Source organism: Pararge aegeria, chromosome 20 (genome assembly GCF_905163445.1).
Source record: "Pararge aegeria chromosome 20, ilParAegt1.1, whole genome shotgun sequence".
Taxonomy (NCBI): Eukaryota; Metazoa; Arthropoda; class Insecta; order Lepidoptera; family Nymphalidae; genus Pararge; species Pararge aegeria.
The window spans coordinates 1,981,714-2,005,040 of NC_053199.1; the positions used below are offsets into that span (position 1 = coordinate 1,981,714).

General features: G+C 36.5%; 3 protein-coding genes across 3 annotated transcripts; 2 read left to right on the top strand and 1 right to left on the bottom strand.

Annotated features, from left to right (window-relative positions):
- Positions 1 to 470: 470 nt before the first annotated feature.
- LOC120632918 (glycosylated lysosomal membrane protein B-like) lies at positions 471 to 22,144 on the top strand. Its single transcript, XM_039902957.1, has 7 exons — positions 471 to 823; positions 10,000 to 10,245; positions 12,917 to 13,105; positions 14,653 to 14,883; positions 16,833 to 16,966; positions 18,356 to 18,493; positions 19,471 to 22,144. Exons 1-7 carry the CDS (start codon positions 761 to 763, stop codon positions 19,652 to 19,654), a joined length of 1,185 nt encoding a protein of 394 aa, XP_039758891.1. The 5' UTR covers positions 471 to 760; the 3' UTR covers positions 19,655 to 22,144.
- LOC120632919 lies at positions 4,516 to 5,707 on the top strand. Its single transcript, XM_039902958.1, has 2 exons — positions 4,516 to 4,777; positions 5,054 to 5,707. Exons 1-2 carry the CDS (start codon positions 4,765 to 4,767, stop codon positions 5,452 to 5,454), a joined length of 414 nt encoding a protein of 137 aa, XP_039758892.1. The 5' UTR covers positions 4,516 to 4,764; the 3' UTR covers positions 5,455 to 5,707.
- Positions 5,855 to 9,347, bottom strand: LOC120632917 (piggyBac transposable element-derived protein 4-like). The gene is made up of 2 exons (XM_039902955.1): positions 8,223 to 9,347; positions 5,855 to 7,518 (listed from the first exon to the last, which is right to left on the bottom strand). Exon 2 carries the CDS (start codon positions 7,504 to 7,506, stop codon positions 6,082 to 6,084), a length of 1,425 nt encoding a protein of 474 aa, XP_039758889.1. The 5' UTR covers positions 7,507 to 7,518; positions 8,223 to 9,347; the 3' UTR covers positions 5,855 to 6,081.
- Positions 22,145 to 23,327: the final 1,183 nt, after the last annotated feature.

A 23,327-nucleotide genomic window follows, 5' to 3' on the forward strand; every position in this document is an offset into this window, starting at 1 on the left:
AAGTATTAATTCAATAATGCCAGTGGTAACAAATGGAATTAGGAATATTCTTTTTTCAGCAACCATTTCCGTAATAGAACGCTTATTATAGTGTGTATTTGGAACTTATTTATTTAGTAAAATAGCTGTGACATAGTAACATATTAAATTAATGCCTGCAAATATAAATGGGAGAACATAAGTCCGAATATAATATTATAGATTGCACGATATCACATTCCTCACACATATTGAGCTCTAAATATATTTATTCGAATATATTTACTCAGATTTGCAAGTTTAAACCAATTCATGAAAAAGGCATTTTGGAAAACCTTCCAAAAATAATATCCGGCCGAATGTATTTACACAGCATCTGACATGGTGCCCAAGTTAATCATCTGTCACATAAATTTCAGAACGATTCCGATTCTCTCAATTCCCTTCCCTACCAAAATTAGAAGACTAAGAAACGTATTGACATCCTCATAGAAAGCATTTTTTTAATCTGTCGTATTTTACTAGTTGACGCATTGTGCAGTCGAATGATGGGTTGTAAAATTTTATTTTGTATTTTAAGGAAATAAATGCAATTAATCAGCTTGTTCCCGATACGCGTTATCGCCTACCGACATTTATTCGCACACAAAGCTGCCTCGCAGGTGCTGAGTTTTACGGCGGTTTTATCGTGTAATTTGTATTGTTAAAGTTATCGATTAGTGAACTCGACCCCAGTAATCTCATTGTTTTTAATACAATAAATCTTCCTGCAACAATAATAATGAAGTTACAGACATTATTGATTATGGCTCTACTTTCGTTGGCTGTTGCACATGATAGGAAGGTAAGATTGTGATTTTTGCTTTGATTTGCACAGCTTTATCCAATCACCTCCCATTTTCATCGGCCTACGTTCTATATTTATGGTCAATACAGATCAATATTTCGTACAAAGCTAATTGAATTATTATTATAATATGTTTTTTTTATAGTAATCTCCTCACTAAATAATAACATGAAATATTAACCAGAATCATCAAATTATGTACAAATAAAAATGCAGTTTTTTTTGCAATATGTAGATATTAATTCTGGGCAGATTCTTAGATAGTTATATATAGATTCTTATATTTTTTTTTTTTTTTTTTTTATTAACGATAGGCCAGCGTTTGACGACAATCATGCCCGTTAGAAAGCAATGATGAGGTCTAGGTTGGAGCACGCTTGCCTAGAAAAAGCCTATTCACTCTAGCCTTGAAGGTACTTAAATTATACGTGGCAGGAAACACAGTTACCGGGAGGGCAACATCTTAGCGGCACGTATCAGAAACGTGGATAAAAAACGTTTCGTGCGTGTTGATGGGATATCAACCACATAAGGATGCCACCGCTCTCGGTGTCTCGCTGTTCTGTGGTAAAACGGGGAAGGGGGAACAAGATTGTGAAGTTCCTGAGCACACTCACCGAAGTATATCCGGTAAAAAACCGATAAACAGGCAACATTGCGTCGGTGCTGGAGACTATGTAGTTTCGCCTGCGTTAACGAATTGTCGCCTATAATTCTCCTGGCGCGACGATCCACCGAATCCAAAGCTTCAAGTTGGTACTTGGCAGAGCCACCCCACAGGTGACTACAGTACTCCATGCAGGTTCGCACTTGAGCCTGGTACAGTGCGAGGCGTTGACCTGGCGTGAAGTACCGCCTAACCTTATTGAGGATACCAAGTTTTTTAGCTGCCACTTTGGCTTTGGACTCGATGCATTTGCCAAAATTGAGATTGGATGAGATGTTGACACCCAAGAGCTCAATATGGTCGCTAATTGGTACGGATACACCCCGGAAAGTGGGAGCCAAGGTGAAAGGGCTCTTTTTTGCGGAAAATAAACACGACTGCGTCTTGGCAGCATTGAACTTAACCAAATTGGCGTCACCCCAATCAGACACCTCTTTTAGAGTCAAGTTAATACGCTCCACCAAGGACTCTCTATGCTCAAGGATATCATTAGCACTGGCCCTAGGGCTGGACAAGTACCTCTCCGTAACGGTGCTGTCATCAGCGTACCCAAAAAGATTGGGATTCAAAAGATCGTTGATGTGTAGCAGAAAGAGAGTAGCGGAGAGGACAGATCCCTGAGGAACACCGGCATTGACAGCCATGAGGTCAGAAGAGTGGCCATCAACAACCACTCGAAAAGACCGTTCCCTCAAAAAATCAGATATCCAGCTGCAAAGGCCAGCAGGTATTCCGTAAGCAGAAAGCTTACTGAGAAGGCCGCCGTGCCAGACCCGATCAAAAGCCTTGGAGATATCCAGAGAGACAGCAAGTGCCTCACCGTGTTTCTCAATGGCTTCGCCCCATGTATGAGTGGCATACACTAGAAGATCACCAGTAGACCGGTTCTTTCGGAAACCATACTGTCGGTCTGATATAAGATCGTTTCCTTCTAGGTATGAGAGGAGCTTGTTATTGAGTACACGTTCCATAGTTTTACAGAGTATGGACGTGATGGCAATAGGTCTGTAATTGGCCGGGTCCGCACGACTACCTTTCTTGGGTACTGGCTGCACATTCGCAATCTTCCAAGATTTTGGGACTTGAGCAGAATTTAGAGAGAGTCGAAACAAGCGTGTCAGCACAGGAGACAACTCAGGAGCACAGTTCCGCAGGACAACTGCAGATATTATTATTCTTTTATATTGTATCTATTTTCTAGAATCAATCAATCAATGAAACATTTTTTATTTTCTTGAATATGGTACATGTAACATGTTTACATAGGTGTTAATTAAATTTTATAAGTGTCACATATCCTGCCAAGATTGGCATGCAAAAATTATTTCTTAATGATTATATAAATTCTCTACATTAAATAACAAGTCACATTTAAATAAATTAATTAAAAGTAACCAACACAAAAAAAAAGGAAGTGAAAATAACAGATTAAATAAAAATATTATACTTAATAAATAAAATAAATTCATGAATGTCTATAATTATAATAATTTTCCATTTAGGTAGTCATTGATATGATAATAAAGTTTATCCTAAAGTTTATCAAATAACACTGATTTGAAATGTGCAACAGGTAAAAGTTTCAGCGCATCTGGCAAGTGGTTGTAAATATTTATATTTATATTTTGTTCTATTCTGTTCTGCTCTATTCTATTCTATTCTCTTCTATTCTATTCTAGTCTGTTCATTCTATTTTGGTCTGTTCTATTCTATTCTGTTCTGCTCTGTTTTGTTAGATTATATTCTGTTCTGTTTTGGTCTGTTCTGTTCTGCTCTGGCTTGTTCTATTATATTCTGTTCTATTCTGTTCTGTTCTGTTCTTTTCTTTTCTATTGTTTTACGTTCTATTCTGTTCTCCTCTAGTCTATTCTGTTCCCCTATACCCCACAAATACCTATTGTTCTATTTAGTTTTTTATATAATAACAATTACCTATGTACATTACAAATGCTTACATTTGTGACATGTTTACGAAAGAAATGTTACTTTTGTTTAATATTGTTGGTATTCTGTTCTTTTCTATTCTGTTCTCTTCTTTTATATTCAGTTTTAATCAGTTCTGTTCTGTTCTGACCTGTCCTGTCCTGCCCGTCCTGGCCTGTCCTGTCCTGCACTGTCCTGCCCTTCCTATTCTATTCTATGAGTTTATGATTTAATACATTTGGTTAATGTGATATTAGGTTTTTGATACTAAAGCTAAAATAATTACAAGCTGTTATCAGAAAATATCCTACAAAAGTCAGGAATCTCTGGCTTAAATTATTATTTACTTTAGAAACTTACAAACGTAGTTATGCAAAATTGCTCTGTTAGATCTACATTTTTAAAATTTCAAGTTTTGTATATGTTTATTAGTTATCAAATGGCATTGTTTCTTTATATTTTCGCGCTTTTTCGATCATATATCGAAACTTGTTTTTTGTATTTAACAACACTTTGTACGGGAGCTATGGTGATACGCTCGACCGTAACAATAGGAAGATCTTCATCCGAGCGGGTGATCAAATTCAAATTCATTTATTTCAAGTAGGCCTACTTTATAAGCACTTTTGAAACGTCAAGTATGTATGTTTGTGTGACTCTACCACCGGTTCGGAAAGCAGATTCTACCGAGAAGAGCCGGCAAGAGGATCGTGCTCCGGGACCGAGGTCCGAACATTCATTTTTGGAAGTTGTATAATATAGGCATTCTTCGTGAACACTTCGCAAACACGATGCAGGATTTTTGTGGCGCCATGTAGTTCTGTAATGTGGAGACCGCCACAACTTAAGCTTTACGACGGCAGTACAAAGCTGTTTGATGCGAGATAAATTATTTTAACATTGTGCTTTATTTTGTTTTGACAAAACTTGATTCAAATTGTAAATTGAATTAATATTGAATCGAGTTAAATACATTAAATTGTGTTTATATGATTCTTGTTCTTAAAGCTAAGAACATACACGACTTCTAATAACTTATAAGTTCTTATTAATCAAAAATGTAACCACAGAGTGCATATCCCAATTATTGTGGCCTTAACCGATTCAATGCGGTGGACTATTTGACAAACTTTCATGCCTGGCTACGAACAAATGTTTCGTGGCTCCTCTGGGGCGCCCAACGCCAGGCACTTTGATGGCTCCCCTAAGGCGCCTTCCGCCATGTATTGTAATGTATCGCTTTTTTTGTTGTTTCCACTTGCTGTAAGTTTAGTCGCCAACCAAAATCGAACGTAAGCGGTTTTATTGTTCGTTTAGTGTATAAAAAAGTGATTATCTACGTGTATTAATGGAAATGGAAGGTAAGTGACTCATTTATGTAAGGTGTTGTAAACCTTTTTGTAGTTTTCATTGAATTTATAAAACTATACTTATTTCTTTTCTAGTCTGTCGACAAAATTTAAATTCATGATAGATTTTTTATTTAATTACATTTATTTACATAAATTTAAAAGATTTACAATTCAGTTTACGCACTTTTTATTTTAAACAAAAAGTAGTTACAGAAAAATTCGTCGTAATGCTCACAGCAAGTTTTTTTTTTGCTTGATATAAACATATATTCTTTTTTGTTCTAGAATTACCAAAAAAAAGAAAATATATCCCAGAATCACAACTGGAAACGCAATGTGACACTGACTACGAGTTTGTCGAACAGGCTTATTTAGAACAAAATTCCCAGACTTATGATGACTGGGAACCTGGTCAAGAAAATGAAGATGAAATAAATTCTGCGGCGGAAGGTACAAAAAAACCTACGAAAGATTGTGCAACGTACACAGAAATATCCACCAAAGATATTTCAACGTTTACTGAAAATATAATGGTAGAAGATAAAGAACAATTTACGAGTACAACCGTCGTGGATATTCACGCCTGTAAATATTTTGGGAAATTCGTATCTAACGAGTTACTACGTTTTAGTATTAATGAGAGATATATTATAATGCAAAAAATTATAGAAACGCTAAAAAAATAATTTTATTAATAAACCATAAGTTTTAAATGAAAAGAGTTTTAGATGAAGAGAGAGAGGCGAGTTAAATGAAAAGCATCGGTTTTACATAATATTAAGGTTTATTTATTAACATTGTGCAATAATATTACATAATTGTACTTATTTATAAGGTAGATTTTTACTATAATCATTAAAAAGACTGATTTAGTAATTACTAATGAGAATTGTTTGTTATAAGTATTTAAAAATCTTCAATTAAACAAATTATAACATATAGTGTGTGTATTAATTGAAATCATGAAATACCTGCAAGCTAAAAATATCATAAATATTAAAAATTTCTAATACATTTGTTAATATTTATGATATTCTCGGAAGCATGGGGTGAGACATAACCCTGGGAATTCTGGGCAATCAGAACAACCATACATAACCAAGTTTCTTTTTTTAGTTTTGCTATAGCATACTCTGCATCGCTTTCTCATTGTCCTTCCACCACTCTTAGTAAAAGTACTAGGTAAATGTATTTTTCTTTCAACAAGGGATCGTTGTGGCACGGTTGGTGGCTTTAATAAATTTTCTAATACACTTTTTCTAAAATCATATAATTCTATATTCGATTTGCTTATTTCTCGATATAAAAGAAAGCTATTCACCAAACATATTTGGATTAAATGGATTATAACTTTTTTTATACCAACGTAAGGTTTTGTGTTTGCAGGAATAATAACTTAAAAGCTGGTCGTGCCTATCAATTGCTCTCATGTATTTATTGTACTGAATTAGTACATCAGGCTTATACTTTATAGTGCGTATTCGGCGACTATTAGTCCCTTTGTAAATGCTTTTATGCTGCGAGCTCAAAAGCAGCACTTCGCGTTTATCCTGCCATTTGGTAACAACAATTTTTTTGGAATTGTGAACAATACAAGATTCACCGGTGTTTAATTTTATATTAATTAAAGTGGGATTACCAGCGCGCTTTGCTCGTAGTGTACCTGTTACGTACGTGTTTTTATCTAAAAGCTCCTCTGCTAAACCAACGCTGCTATAATAATTATCAATATAAAGTGAATGGCCTTTATTTAAATATTTTTCTATTAACAACATTACTACTTTTTTTACATGATTTTTTCCACCTACCAATTGATCCCCAGAACCAGCATATAAATGAATTTTTATTACTAGGCCATTCATGTCAGCTAACATATATAATTTAATTCCATAACGATGGACTTTCCCTTTTAAATACTGGCGGAAAGAAAGACGTCCTTTCCACAAAATCAAGGATTCATCTATTGCAACATTATTGGATGGGTAATAAGTTGTGGACATTGTTTCGTTGAACATATCTATTAACGACTTTACTTTAAAAATACTTTCCGGCCTCATTTCATCTTGGACATTTAATGCTCTTAATATTAAATAAAACCTGTCCCTAGCCATAAATGAATGTGGGCTTAGGCGCATTAAATAATGTCGAGACCAATATTCGGCCATTCTATTAACTTTCACGGTACCCATAAATAAAATTATGCCAATAAATACCGTGAACTCCTCAAGACTTATCTCCTTCCATTTTGTAAAACGAGCTTGTGCGGTGCGTGCTGCAATCTTCAATTCATTGCCGCACTTGTTTGTACAGTTTAAAATTAAATCAATGATACGACTATTGAAAAATAAAAAGAAAAAATCTATCGGTGTTTTTCCACTCATGTTATGAGGCGGTAATAAACCAGGTGTGCCCGTAAAAGGAATCTCGGCCATATTCGAGGGGTTTCCATTGAACCAATCGGTAGTAGGGGCTTCCTCAGTTGTATTTTCAACGTCCTGTTCTAACTGATCTTCAGCACAAACGGCTTCTTCATCTTCTGTGTTTTCATTTACCAAATCTTCCAGAAAGTTATCCACATCCTGTGCCAAAATCCCATACAATTCTGCATCACTTATAATAGCATCAATGCATGGCATGTCTGATAAGTTTATATGGCTGGGAGACATCATTCCGGATAACTCCATAGATATGAGATCCCAATTTGACGGGCCAGGTTCAGGGGATGGAGGAGTAGCCATTTTGGTTAGCAACTGAAAAAAATAGTAGAATAAGTTATCTAGCAGTCAACACACTTTATTTTATACGTTATAAAGGTGTTGTAACACAGACGAACACACACACAAACACACACACACTCTCTCACACAGATATACATTCTCACATTCACTGTCATACACAAGCACACACACATACACACTCACACAGTGTTTGTACATGTGAGTGTGTATGAGTGTAAGTGTTTATCTGTTTCGTCGAATGTTATGTATTTAAGCGCTTATGTGTGTGTATGTGGTGTTTGTGTGTCTATGTATGAGTCTGGGGGTGTTTGTCTGTTCATTTGTTTCAAGAGAACACCTTACATAGGGTACCTATCTTTCCGCTTAACGTAGAATTTTAAGTGTTTTACCTCTTACTTAACATTGTGTAGTTAAAGACAGAATAATAAACGAACAATTTAGAAAATTTTGTATTTTTTTTAGTTCTGAACACTGGTCACGAAATGGGATTTTTTCCAAAAACCATAAAATGTTCAATAACTCAAGACTGATTTATTTTGGCATATGAGTGTTCCTACAAAAGTTGTAGCACGAGACCTGTGCTACATGCCCTATCTAGGTTTTCCTCTAACATGGAATCACTCTGTCCCTCATGTTAAATTTCAAAAAGCTCATGTTAAATTTCAATGATTGAAAAGACTAGAAAAGAAAAAAAGAACATTGTTAAAAAAACTCACCTTGTAAAGTCAAGAATCAAAACAGAGTCCAAATTACTAGCCGGGGTAGTCACTGAAGCAAAATCTCGAAGTCCAGATACACAGTCCACAGTTGTTAAAAGGCAAACTAAGAGACTTCAGAAGCGAGCATTAAACGGTCACAACGTGCTTACGTCTGATCACCATAAATAGCAAAACAGAAGTAAACGAAAAAACATCATCGATAGTTAAGTAATTTGCGCGTGAGAAACCTTGTTAAGTGATTTATGGCACCGACTTCTTTTGTTTTTAGTTAAATAACATCTTTCCCTAGCCCATCAATAAAAAGGGTCGGTCGGCACGGCATATTAACAATAAGCAGTAGGGCAATAAAAAGCTTAAAAATCTTTAAAACATCTTTGATATGACTGCATAGCATAACAACAAAAGATAGTGCTTTTCTGAGAATCGTTTTTGTTGTTGTTTCTCACCAAAAATAAACTAAGTACATTGTCTTGATACCTAAGGAATGCAATTACTAGTCCGGTTAAATTTGGACATACTTCGAGAAACTACCTAGTTATTACCATAAACTTGCAAAAGAGCATATCCACAAAGCAAAAAAAGTGAAAACAGATATTTTTTAAATATTTAACTGTCATGATTAGTGCTATTCGTTTGTAACCCTTAATATTAAATAACATTTAAATAACGCTTAAAATGGTTTACCATCCCCGAAGAGTGTGAAATCACGCTACACCTTAAAGCGATTTCTCTGGAAAGGATCTACGTGATAAATAAAGACACTAATATTTTTAGAACACTGAAATATGTACTATTGATAAATTTAAATTAGTCAGTTTTTTGGTTTCAAATATTGGCTCCTCTGGGGTGCCACCCGCCATGCACAAAAGTTACCTTTCATAATTATTGTTTCTATTGAAAAGGTTTACAACATCTGAAATGTCTTTTTTCACGCTATATCTTGAAACTAATACTAGTATCGTAATCTACGTGACAAATAAGGAAACTTTCATTTAGGGCTAGCCTCTGAATAAAGCTTTTTTAGCGGAGTTTTACAGGAAAACATTTTGGCTCCTCTCGGGCGCCACCCGCCATACACAAAAGATACACATGGCGCCTCTGCGGAGCCATCCGCATTGAATCGGTTAAGGTCTATACTTCCTTAATCTTTAAAGGGAAGTGATCAGTCCAAACATTCGGGGTAATTAATATACCTGCTGATGATTAAAATTCACATATGTAGTTGTAGTGGAGCTTTTAATGCCAGAGCTCATCTACAAGAATACTACTGCCATGCTTATTTCTGCCATTAAGCAGCATTGATGTGTTCCACCCTTAACAGCATGGCTGGTGGTTTAATTACAGACACATTATGCACATATGCCTCGAGTTGATTGACACAGGGTGGCTATTTGTAGGACTTGCTCCTTGCATGCCCTGCAAGGTGTCGCCCAGTTCTTAAGTATTGGTTTTCAATTTACATCAGGTGGGCCATCGGGACGGTCGACTGACGCAGTGGGCAGCGACCCTGCCTTCTGAGTCGAAGGCCGTGGGTACGATTCTCACAACTGGAAAATGTTTGTGTGATGAACAATGAACATGAAAGTTTATCTGTGTCTGGGTGTTTATAAAAATATTCATCAGTCATCTTAGTACCCATAACACAAGCTACGCTTACTTTGGGGCTAGATGGCGATGTGTGTATTGTCGTAGTATATTTGTTATTTATTTATCTGCTAGCTCCGCAAATAAAACTACAAAAAAATATATATATTATAATTTTTTTTATTTCCAGATAAGTTCCGTAATCAACCCAGGATGTCCACAATGTTCAGACAATACGACACTTGTTTATGTCAAGTGCGAGGGAGCCTCGGATACTATACATCAAATATGGGACTTCACAAGAGGCATTCCAACAGTGATATTCGCTGTTGCAGGCTTAAATTCAACACTGACGATTACTTGGGTACTTGAGGATCCAAAAACATTTGAACTGTCTGAAGCACCTTCATATAGCTTTGCTGTAGCACTGGATAAAGTGAGTATCTTTCTTTGATATTTAATATTTAATGTTTTTTAGTCATTGTCACTACTTTTCTATGGTCATGCTAATGCTGTGTTCATTGCATTTTTATTTAACAGTTCAAAATTCAAAATTCATTTATTTCAAGTAGGCCTTATATAAGCACTTTTTAAACGTCAAGTCCGTCTGTTTGTCGTTAGGCAGATTCTACCGAGAAGAAGCTGGCAGGAAACTCAGCAGTTGCACTTTTCCAACATCAACAATTTACATTTCTTCTAGCCAATTAAAAAGAAAACATATTTTTCTAATTTTAACACTTCATCATATCAACCCATTACCGGCCCAGTATAGGGCATGGGTCTCCAAAAATGAAAAGGGCTATATAGGCAATAGTCCACCACATTGGCCTAGTGTGGATTGGTGGACTCCACACGCCTTTGAGAACATTATAGAGAAGTTTCAGGCATGCAGTTTCCTACACGATGTTTCCTACACTGTTGAAGGTAGTGAAGATTGTGATATTTTAATTGATTGTGCCTTCAAAATCCACTGTAGAGTCACTACAAACAAACATACTTGTCATTTCAAAAGTGTCTATATCAGGCCGTCTAGAAATAAATGAATTTTGATTAAAATGCACATAGTTTAGAAACGTGCTTGCTGGGATTCAAACTCTGTCTCCCGATCTTTGAAAATGAAGTCATCACCACACAATAATTATCTGTATGCCAGTTTAAATGTTGACTTATTTGCTGTAACATTCTTGTAAAAAAAGATCCACTTGATTGCACCGACATTTAATATCTTGTTGACACAATTGGTTTGATGTCTGCTTTCTTTGACACCTCCACAAATATTCTACCATGTCTTTAAAATATTTACGAACGAATTTTACCTTAGGATTACAATTATATTGCATTCTAGAAGAGTCTAAACATTCATTGTTTTAATCTTTACGAATTCATTCGGTGCTCACAATATTAAACCCATGCACCATCATACCCGAACCATTAACTTCTTTGGGCGGTTTATCGCTTCGCCTCGCGAAAATTCATAAATTATGAAGTCCCAAATGTCTATAGACTAACTAGAAAGAAAGAAAGAAAAAAATAATATTTTTTACATTGCGTCACACATTACAATATTGACCACACCACGTATGTTATGTGTGGCACAACCTAGAAAAAAGGTGCCAGCTCAGCATTGTGCTGCATGCGCCAGTGGGAGCATACAGCGCTGATTTTCGGTTGGCACCTTGTACCAGGTGACACCACGGAAATGCGTAGCCATTTACTGACCACATTTTAATATTTTAATTTAATAATAAACTAAGCAAAAGTTATATAAGTAACGAAAAACAATCGAAAAAAAAACAAAATTAAAAAACAGAACTAAATTAATTTCTTCTACCAAAATACACTAGTCCTGAAAACTTTACACTTCTTTTATTGGCAGTAGTTTATATAGTTATTGCTATATCACTGATTTTAAAACAATTCTATGAATCATTTCAACGAACACATTGCATTTATATACATTTTAGACTTTATCAATCTGATATAGAGTTGTGAATTCCAAATATAACTGTGATTGAAATGTAGGTGAAAGATATCATAATATTATTATAATGTATTTACATACAAAACATGGCCATCTTAAACGCAATTATCTAAGTATTTGTTCTAGAAATACCTACCTACGTAATAGTTATTATGAGTTAGTTCTTCAAAACACAAAGCTATTATGTATTTAGTTGCTTGGACTATTTTGCATTCTGATACTACCAAATATGTTCTAAGATGGTTCCTCTCAGAGGTTTTTTTAGCAATAATCATGCGCCTGATCTCCTTCCGGTCGTATCGGAGCTGCCATAACATTTGATTATGAGGGTGAGGGAATACCCGTTTATAACGGTGAAGGAAAACATCGTGAGGAAACCTGCATGCGTGAGAGTTCACCATAACTATTATTGGAGACTGTGCCTTGTAGCGGGCCGGATAAATAGATTAAACTTTTTTTTTGTTTTTTTTCTTTAGCCAATGTCAGGTGTCCCACTCAAACCTTACTATAGTAGTTTTTGACCATGGTATGCATAAAGGCGGAATGTGGCATGAAATGGAAAAAGTCCTTCTTCTTTATGAGACATACAACAATTTTAAGGCAGTTCTTTCGTGAAATGAATTGCACGCCACTGCTTACTTCAGGTTCTTCGGTTTTTTGAGACGGTTTGCGTGCGCATAGTAAAAATTTACTCCCACCATTTTTCCCTAACACGCCAAAAGAAGTATAACTTGAAAAAAAAACAACCGGCAAGTTTGTCGTAGACTTCTTCGTAGATCAAGGCGCGTTTGGAACCTTCGTAGCTTTATTTTTAAGTTGACGAATTTAGCTATCGCCATCAACTCACTTCTATGCCATATTTTACATGTAATGTACGCATCAATAATGCCATCTCTGGGCCTACTTGAATAAAGAAATATTTGACCAAACTCGTATTTTATAGATACATTAAATCGTTTTAAAAAAAAAGCAAAAAGAAAATTATAATGCAATAGTTGATTATAAATAAAATTGAATGAAATTTGTATGAACTAATTTTTCTTGCAATATTTTATGCCTTGCTCGAGGTTTCATTGTTTAATAAATGGGTTGTTATACTGATGATGATGATGATTAAATGTTCCAGCTGTACGAATACAATGATTTGGATGACAACGGCCACTACGACCCGAAGCTGCCCCACCACATCTACGACCTTGACCACTTGACGTGGCATCGTAACGAGAGCAACATCACAGACAAGGAAGCCATGGTGCGCCTATATGCCAACCTGTACAATGAGAACACTGCAGACTTCGGCACTATATGGATTAAGGTAAAATATGTCTTCTGTTGCAGAATAAACCTAAATCGCTAGGTGGCGGTTTAAGTTGCATTCACTTCTCGACCGTTAGGCATAGTCTTAAGAGCAATAAGTTATTAAAACTACTCAAAAAAATCTTCCGTTACTACTTCTGGTCCCGAGACCTTCACTCTATACTCAGAACAACGATTTCTAAATCATATAAACGAAAGATCGCCATATAGAGACTATTGTTCTCCATTATTGTTAATAGATGGCGCTGTCTCGATTCCATACAAATCGTAGTTAACTTGAACGAAATTGAGCGATCGAATAGGTAGAAAATCTACATTATTGGCTCTCTGGGCCTGCCCCCTTCGTGGGCAATCGCGAGCTCGAGACCTTCCGTTTCGGGTCCAGCGACTTTGTCATAACCTTTCAATGAATGAATGGATATACTTGTACTGTACACCAGCAAACTTACATCAAAATATGTGTGAGCCGTCACGGTTTTTTTATATGAGTTATATGCATGAAATTATTTTATTTTATGTGGTATAGTGCAAAGATAAATTATAACCATCATAACATGATTTTTGATATTATTTCCACTTGTGCGCCGATGCTCTGAAAGCTGTTTATTTATTTATTGTAACAAAAATGTAACATCTTTTATAGGTTTTTCGCACTAAAGTCTTGTGGACTAGTCAGGCCACATTCTTCTTATATAACAAATTAGTTACTTAAATTCTAAAATAAAACGAAACAACAGTCATCGTGGGGATTACTGCGTAAGCAAATTTTGTATAATGCATAAGTCTTGGTGCATTGAGTGTAACTACGCAGTGTCTCACAGCCGGCGACGTTAACGGGTCGCGCACTTTTTAAATATATACGTCGCAATTAGTATTTTATTTCACTTCAACTGGTCACCCTCTCCAAATCTCTAGTTCAGTTTACATTATTTCATTTCAACTGGTCACCCTCTCCAAATCTCTAGTTCAGTTTACATTAGTAGAGAAGAGCCTTTTGAAGGGTCAGTGAAAATAAACAAAACTTTTGTCTTTTAGTATTTTAATTATAATATTTCCTTTTTTTTTTTTTTTCTTAATATCAAACTCTTTGTCATTTCGTCTTTCCACCTTCCCATCAACTCCCCGACTGCCCCGTCATCCACGTCGATGTCTTTTTTGTCGGTCAAATCACCCCACCGCCACCGCGGGTGATTGGTCGATGTTTTTCTGCATCGCTGGTTTCATTAATATCAGCCAACTAAACATCTAATAATCTTATAAATATTCTTGACGTAGTTATAATCAATAAAAGTAACAAGTTTTACATTCTTAAATTAGTAATAAAACATTTTTTAATAATAATAATAATTTATGTGGGATGACGGTGATTTAAAATCTGTATTTAACCGAACCTAACACTTTACAGTTAACATGGTCGCAATGTAGGGGATAAATTGTAATACTTTCCACGGGGAGATAATTGTCTCCTGCCCATGCTAGCCGTGCAGCCCTGGTCCCATGGGTACTACCCCCCCCACCCCCCTACATCAGCAGTTCCCGTTCCAGCTGGACCTGCTGCCGTACAAAGACTACGCGGCGGAGCTCCCGCACCTCATCCACACGGCCAACTCCACGCTGTTCGACGTGAGCCTCGCCAACCTGTCGCGCTCGTGCGGCTACAACGCGTCCCGGTACGCACTGCGCCTGTTGCTGGCGAGCACGGACGCCGCGTCGCAGACCATGCACCTCACCGTGCGGAAGAGCCTCGACGACGAACACACGCCCGGCGTGTTCGAGGTGAGTTCCCCGCGGGACCGAGTGGCAGTGGTATATTTGTGGGGTTGAGTATAAGCTTTTAAACGGATGACGGCCGATTGGCGCAGTTTGCAGCAAAGTCAAAAATATCTTTATTCAAGTAGGCCCATCGGTGGCACTTTTGATGCGTACATAAGAATAACACGGTAGTGAGATGATGGCGATAACCACATTCGTAAACATAAAACTAAAGCTACGAGGGTTCCAAACGCGTCCTGGTCTAAGAAGAAGCCAACAACAAACTTGTCATTTTAAATTATTAGAAGAGCAACCTGGTTAGAGCAATAATTTACACCCAAGCTTTTTTATCGTTTACGTAGTTCTTTATACTATAATAGGACTTTTCTATAAGCTTACGTTTAATACAAATTTTAAATTTTGTAAGAGACATCTCCAAGATGTCAATTGGTAGTTTATTGTAGAATTGTATGCAATTTCCTTTAAACGAATTATGAATTTTATGTAACCTAGTATATTTCACTGTAAGTTTATTCTTACTTCTAATGTTTAAATTATTGCAGTCACATTTTTTCGACCAGCGACCTTGCTTACTGAGCCGAAAGCCGTGGGTTCGATTCCCACAACTGGAAAATGTTTGTGTGATGAGCATGAATGTTCGTCAGTGTCTGAGTGTTTATATGTATATTATTCATAAAGATATTCATCAGTCATCTAAGTACCCATACATACACAAGCTACGCTTACTTGGGGGCTAGTTGGCGATGTGTGTATTGTCGTAGTATATTTATTTATTTAATATGATTCCTAAGGTAATTAACTTGGTAGGTCCAAAATAATTTGGACCTACCAATGCATAAGTTTAAAGAATATGTAAAAACACATTTATTACAGCGAGGTTACTTTACAATTGAAATGTAGATGAATTTCTTAATGACAAGGTTGCTTGGAAGCATCCGGCTCCGCTTTTATCTCTCACAAAATAGAAAAATGAATGTGAAATGATCAATATTTTAATGAATAATACAGATAAATACTTATATTATACAGATTAAGATTTACGTATTTATCGATATTCATTGTATAGACATAATTATATTAATTATTAGTATGTATATATAATATTGTGTAGACGTTTATTATATATACATCGTATTTATGTATATATTTTTAAATATATTTATCTGCACCACGGTTGCCTGGAAGAGATCGCTATATAGCGATAAGGCCGCCTAATTGTATACATTGTGTAAATTAGTTATTTTATCATTTTTCCTGTAGTTTTGTGGTTTACAATAAAAGTGTATTCACTCTTAAACACCCAGACACTGAAAAACATTCATGTTCATCACACCAACATTTTCCAGCTGCGGGAATCGAACCCACGGCCTTGGACTCCGAAAGCAGGGTCGATGCCAACTACGCCAGGCGACTGTCTAACTTTGAATCTAATTAGCAGATTCATCCGTTCGTATTAACTGATATACGTTACGCCAAGCATATATCTTCTTCTATCTATATATACAAAAGATAAAGTGTGTGGGTATGTTCCGTATAGGCTTCGAAACGGCTGGACCGATTTCAATGAAACTTTCAGGGAATCTCCGGATCGACCTGGCGAGTAATCCTGTAAAGTTTGGTGACGATCGAAGCACTCCTATTTTTGAACTGTCAAATACAGCTTTTATTTACTATGATGATATTCTATTTTTGGGTGTACGTGGGTGTAGATAATGATCTTCACCCGCTCGAGAAGAGAATAGAAGAGAATGAATACGGAGAGAAATAAATGATTTAATATATGACTTAAATTAAAAATTTAATGATGTAAGTTTATTGTTTAAATAAAATAAAGCAAAATCTAACCCGGCGAAGTGTGCTGGGTACGCTAGTATTATATATACTTTAAAATGCCTAGGTTTCTGCAAAAAGCATTAAAATAAACCTTATCGATAATGAACTTTATCACGCAGGTAATAGAGATCAAAACGCCAGCGCTGTATGATGAGGAAGTAGGTGGCTATTTGCAGTTCAGACCTGTGGGCTATGTTCAACCTGAGCGCGGCGTTGCCAGCTCGACCGTCGCGCATTTTTCGTACTTCAATAGGTGAGACCTTTACACTGAAATTTCAATCTTATCACATACTACATACAGATGAAAACGCCTACGCTATCACAAAATTGGCGGGAATCTGTAGTTCAGGCCTGTGGGCTATGTTCAACCTGAGCGCGGCGTTGCCAGCTCGACCGTCGCGCGTTTGTCGTACTTCAATAGGTTAGACCTTTACACTGAAATTTCAATCTTATCACATACTACATAGAGATGAAAACGCCTACGCTATCACAAAATTGGCGGGAATCTGTAGTTCAGGTCCGTGGGCTATGTTCAACCTGAGCGCGGCGTTGCCAGCTCGACCGTCGCGCGTTTGTCGTACTTCAATAGGTTAGACCTTTACACTGAAATTTCAATCTTATCACATACTACATAGAGATGAAAACGCCTACGCTATCACAAAATTGGCGGGAATCTGTAGTTCAGGTCCGTGGGCTATGTTCAACCTGAGCGCGGCGTTGCCAGCTCGACCGTCGCCTGTCTTTCAACAGGCTTCATAGTCTTTCGGTAACAACTAACCTACCTACCTAGTTTTTGGTTTTTATTGTTGTCATACATATACATAAACATACAAGACCAAATTAATATAAGAGAATGCACGGGTCTCCTCCTACAATGAGAAGGGGTTAAGGCCGTAGTCCACCACGCTGACCCAGTGCGGATTGGTGGACTCCACACACCTTTGAGAATATTATGTAGAACTCTCAGGCATGCAGGTTTCATCACGATGGTTTCCTTCACCGTTGAAGCAAGTAATATTTCAATTGCTTAAAAACGGACATAACTTACAAAAGGTAGAAGTGCGTGCTGGGATTCGAACCCAGCCCCCGAAAGTGAAGTCGAGGTCCTACAGAATGCGCTATCACCGCTAAAAGAAAGTGGATAATTGCAAGAAAGAAAAAACCCAAAGTAGGAACAAAAGGACTAGAACCCAGAGCTGAAAACTGAAAGGCATAACAATAATTCATAAACTATATAAATATAAAGTCTACATCTCCCGACTTCGTTTCAAATAAATTAATTTTGATTTTTTTTTAGAACTAGAACTAAATAGAATGCCACATAAAAAAATAAAATCAAACACAGACAGCTAGTATTTTTATAAATTAGTGTTACATTAATTCCTTTCGAAGGAAGCCAGGATTACACTCCATTACACAGGACAGCTGTTATTAACCGTAAACAAGCCATAGTGTTGCATTTGGGGAAGAATTAACGCAAATCTACAGTCCACTGTTCGTTTAAGTCACCCAAATGCTGGTGTAATTGTTTGCCCCGAATCCGCGTCAGCACCAGTCTTTGTGTTTCTTTATTCGTCCTTTATTTTCCTAAATGTTTAGTGGTGTACATATGAAGAGTTTAAATGAAATATTTTGTTTCCAGGACAAATCTTGCCAGTAACAGTACACTGAAGAGATTCTACGACGAGTACGCCAAAGCGAAACTGCTCGTGCAGACCATGGTGGTGTCGTTTGGTGAAGGCGGCGATGGGTACTACGCACAGCACAACTACACTGCGTGGTGAGTTATGTTTCTTATTAATAACTGTAATAATTGACGGTCCTGCTTGGAAGCATCCAGCTCCGCTTTCATCTGTCACAAGATAGAATGTTAAATTGTAAAATGTAAATTGTTTATGTTGGAAAAGAGCAACTGCTGAGTGTCTTGCCGGCTTCTTCTCGGTAGAATCTGCCTTCTGAACCGGTGGTTATTGAATTGGCATATTTGTTCAATTTTTTCTCATTATTTTTTCGCTTCTTCACTTCTACGCTCTACTCCGGTTGTTCGATATTTATTATATCTGTAGATTTTGCAATACTATGGTTCCTATATCCGCCCTTCCCCCCACTCTCCTCTCCGCACACTCGTCACTAACGAATGGCGGAGAGCAACTGCTGAGTTTCTTGCCGGCTTCTTCTCGGTAGAATCTGCCTTCCGAACCGGTGGTAGAGTCACTACAAACAGACAGACTTGACGTTTCAACAGTGCTTATATTGGGCCTACTTGAAATAAATGAAACTGAATTTTGACTCTTCTAGCAGATGGCAGACCTGATGCTAAGTCGAACGACCATCGCCCATAAACAGAGCATTCAAGTAAAACGTCCTATAAAGTGCCGCCCGTGTTCATTAACCTTAAGCGTAGGTGTCAAGTGGCTGTATTTACAAGTGGAAATAATAATAATAATAATAATAAACGGGGGTGAACTTCTTCTATTCCATGTTCCCGTGATTTATGCATATCTGCCCGTGATAGTTCTGCTGACATGAAACACAACAATGCCTGTAGAAAAAGACAAGATTGTAGAACTTTCCTGGACGTGCTCTGTTACAAAAAGTTCTAGTGCTACATCATGAGGGATCTATGTAGAATCAGTGTTCCGAACCGGCGGTAGAGTCACTACTAACAGATAGACAGACTTGACGTTCCAAAAGTGACACGAAACACAACCAATTTATTTATTTAATAAATAAGGATATGGTGATGCGCGTGCGCAGGTCGTTCGCGGCGGGCTACGGGCTGCCGCCGGCGGAGAGCGTCTCGTGGTTCGTGGTGCTGGTCCTATCGCTGGGGCTGGGCGTGCCCGTGATGATGACGAGTTTGTGCGTGGCGTTCGCGATGGTGAGGCGCCGCGGACAGCCCGCCAGCCGGATCCGCTTCGATAACGAGGACGACGACTAGGCATTCACCCCGCGCGGTCCATGGAAATCCTGGTAACGACACACTAGAATTCCCCTTTTGAAAATTTGAGCATTATTTTTACAGCCTTCTTCGAGATATGTCGCAATAGGCGTAATTATTTATTATTTTGAAACACTACCTTATGATGTTCGGAAGTATCTACTATGTCACACACTATATCCAAACTACTATATGCAAATTATAACTTATTTTAGGGGAAATAAAATGCAAATTACATTTGAAATAAAAAATATTTCCCACGAAAACGCTCTTAACGTCGTAGGTAAATTAGAGCTTAACTAAGTCCTTGTTGCATAGCTACAGATTATTAAATTAGGTATTGACATCAAAAACTTAGCCACTGCCAGTATGAAATCCCGAAATACTTGTTATACGCAGAGATTTTCGAAGTTAAAGCGGTACAAAATTATGTTTATATAGACGTGACGTCATAACTTCGAATTCGGCGCTTTATCTGTCATGGCGGTCGCTAGATATCGCAATTTATTTTTTGAATATCTCACTTCGAATATAAATCATGGTCAAGATTAGATAAATTAAATATTTTCGCGATTCTTTGATACTGTCAGTATTCCTATGGCCACGTGCGAGCAGCGGTCGTGGTTTAGCGGCCAAACAATTTATATATATCTGCCATATAATTTAAAAATGGAACGATCTTTTACTCCGGCTTTAATTTAACATGGCAACAAGGAAGGTAACCTTAACAAAGGTTTTATTTAAATTTCAAAGTGGCTTGCATATTCAAAACTGTTTATTGAAAAAAAAAATTAACATTAACGCGGGCAAAATTAATGTTGTTCGTTATAGATTTTGAAAAGTAATTGTATTCGATAAAATCAGTTCAAGTGAATACATAAGAAAAGTGCTATACAAGCCTTGGCCACAACGTAGACACACATTACAGTTTAATAGCTATTTTAGAGCGTAAGAGGCAATGTAATTTAAGAATCAAAATAAAGCCGCTAACTGTTACAAATGTTGTGTTAAAATTATGCTCAGAGTCTCGTGCGCGGTGCAAGTTTCCATGTACACAACATTTTAGTGTCTTGTTATTGAGAATTCTATGTTATACCAGATCTGTAGTACCGGGCGGTAATACCAGATCGGTTCAATATGCAGTTAATACCAAGTCGGTTAAACCCAGTGGAAAACGAGACCGGTGGAACCCAATGGTTATACAAGATTGATTAAATCGCCTAAACCGGGTAGTATTACCCCTAACGGTAATACCAGTTACGTTCCACCAGCATCCTAAGTATAAGTTAAACTAACGCCATATCCACGTTAGCGTCAATCTGTCTGTCTGACTGCCAAAAGTGATACGGTAAAAGAAATGGCCGGTAGAAGTAGTTGATTTTCCAGTCGACTTCCAAAAGTAGGTATAATTTTGAAGTGTTTTAAAAAAATCTCGATTCTAAATTGAGATGAAAGCGACATAATTCAACGAATATAAAAGCTTAGAAGATTTTACTTCTTGGTTTTTCCATCAGAGGACTAGTAAAATATTTTAAAATTATCGTTCGGTTTGCTCTCGAAGACAACGATCTCAAATGAAATGAAATTGAAATGAAATGAAATGACATTTATTCGCTGAATATGAGCTTACATAGGGTCTTATTATAATATAACATTCCTCCATATTCTACTATTAAGCATGCGAAATGTAAAATGTACTCAATGGATCTATAGTTCATCCGCTGAAACAGTTTGCAGTACACCCGCAGTTTATATTGGTGTGTCGCGATTCAGATTACTAACAGAAGTAATTCTGGTTTCCCGTAAAAAAATTATACAAGTAGAGCATTTCTCTACGCATCAGAGTTCGTCCGGCAAAGTACTACTATTTAGTCTTTGAAGTAGCCGACGCCCTCCTTTCGGCATGGACTCGCGGTTAGTTTCAAACCAACTGTTACAGCGAATGAACTATATATTATCACGTTAAGCTATGAATGTATATTTTATCCCGTGTCTCTTCGTCTGCACGTTTTTTTTTTCTGAAAACCAAATAAGGTTATGTCACTCGCCGGTCCATATTCTATCACAATGCAATATATCAAGACAGTCGGTTGTCTTCTCATATACTCATCAGAGAAACAAATGCGGCGTTATCGATCACTCCGATCGTTTACTCTAGCGGTACTTAATACGATCTTTCAAATGTTTATAAAATATTGTAATGTTTTTATCACTAGTGCAGCAAAGTATCGCATTTCCAATGTTGTCTAGATGTAATAGATGTGTATTTTAAAATATTCGTATATAAATGTTAATTATTAAATATCTAGTAAAGACCTAAGATTAACTACATAAATAAAAGCGGGACGCGACGAGATAAAACTTAGAAGTAACCGCTTGCGAGAGAAAAGGATTCAGTGATTGCCCCATTCTTCTACACGCATAGATAAGGAAGAGATAAATTGATAATTATTATAATATTTGATAAATAATAATTGGTATATGTGTCCTGTTAGCCCTTATATTATGTAACACGTTTCATTGCATTTCACAGTCGACGTAGTTAGCTGCATGCAGCCTATATTAAAAACATAATAAAAGAAATATTTCGCATTTAAAAAATAACACATTATGTATTGTGAACGTTTAATTTGATCAAATCCAGAATATATTTTCATGCCTTCTAAAAACTCTTTGTTGGTATTAAAAAATAATCAACTACCCGGTTAAAGAAATGATCCATCTTTATACATATATAACTTGCACTTTACAGTGAGGTAAAAACTTAAATTAATCATAAATTAAACACAAGTGTGGTAATGTTAAATAAAACATGCGCATAAAAAAAACAATAATTATTTGTTAATTATATAGGTTTTTTTCCGTTGCGGCACCGTATTCGTCGGTTTCTCATTTCTTTCTTGACTGTCTTATTATGTAAAATTTCTTTTCATGTTTTTTATTATGAAGTACATAGGTTTTAAATATTGATTTTATTTTATTTATTAGGGACAACATACAGTCGTGCACGAAAATAACTAAAACCAGAGCTAAAAAGAAAATAAAACTAGCACAAAACCCACATCATTCTCCACGAATGACTAAACTTATATTAAAAAATAGGGCTACACAAAAATTTAAGTTGTAACAAACCACGTAATTCATCACTTATAATGCAAACTACTTCTTGCGATTTTTTTTATATAGTGCTTCGAAAAAGTAGATCGAAACTGCACTAGATGACAGATGTGAAGGCATATACTAATTTCGGCATCGACGATAGGAAAGCCTATATTGGAGAAAGCGCTCAGGCCGCGATTGCCAGAGAGTCGCAGGTTCAAATCCTGTCGGTTCCGAAAAAAAAAATTATATTTCCTCCAAGTGTAGGTAAAAACACTAATAAAAATTATAATTTTTAAATTTTTTTATATTTCAAATATCATAAATAATACCAAATAAAATACACTTACATTTTCTTTAAGTGTAAAAAATATTTAATCAAAAAGTTGCACGAAGAGATTGTTTACATTAAAAGACAGGCAAGACAGAATACGGTCTGTGTATATTGGCTATATTATTTTAAGTTAAAAACAGTATTTTTGAAAATTGTTATTTAATACTTATAACACTCGTGTTAACAAATTTTTTCTGTGAAGTCTCACAGTGAATACCAACGCAGATTGAGTTTTTGTTA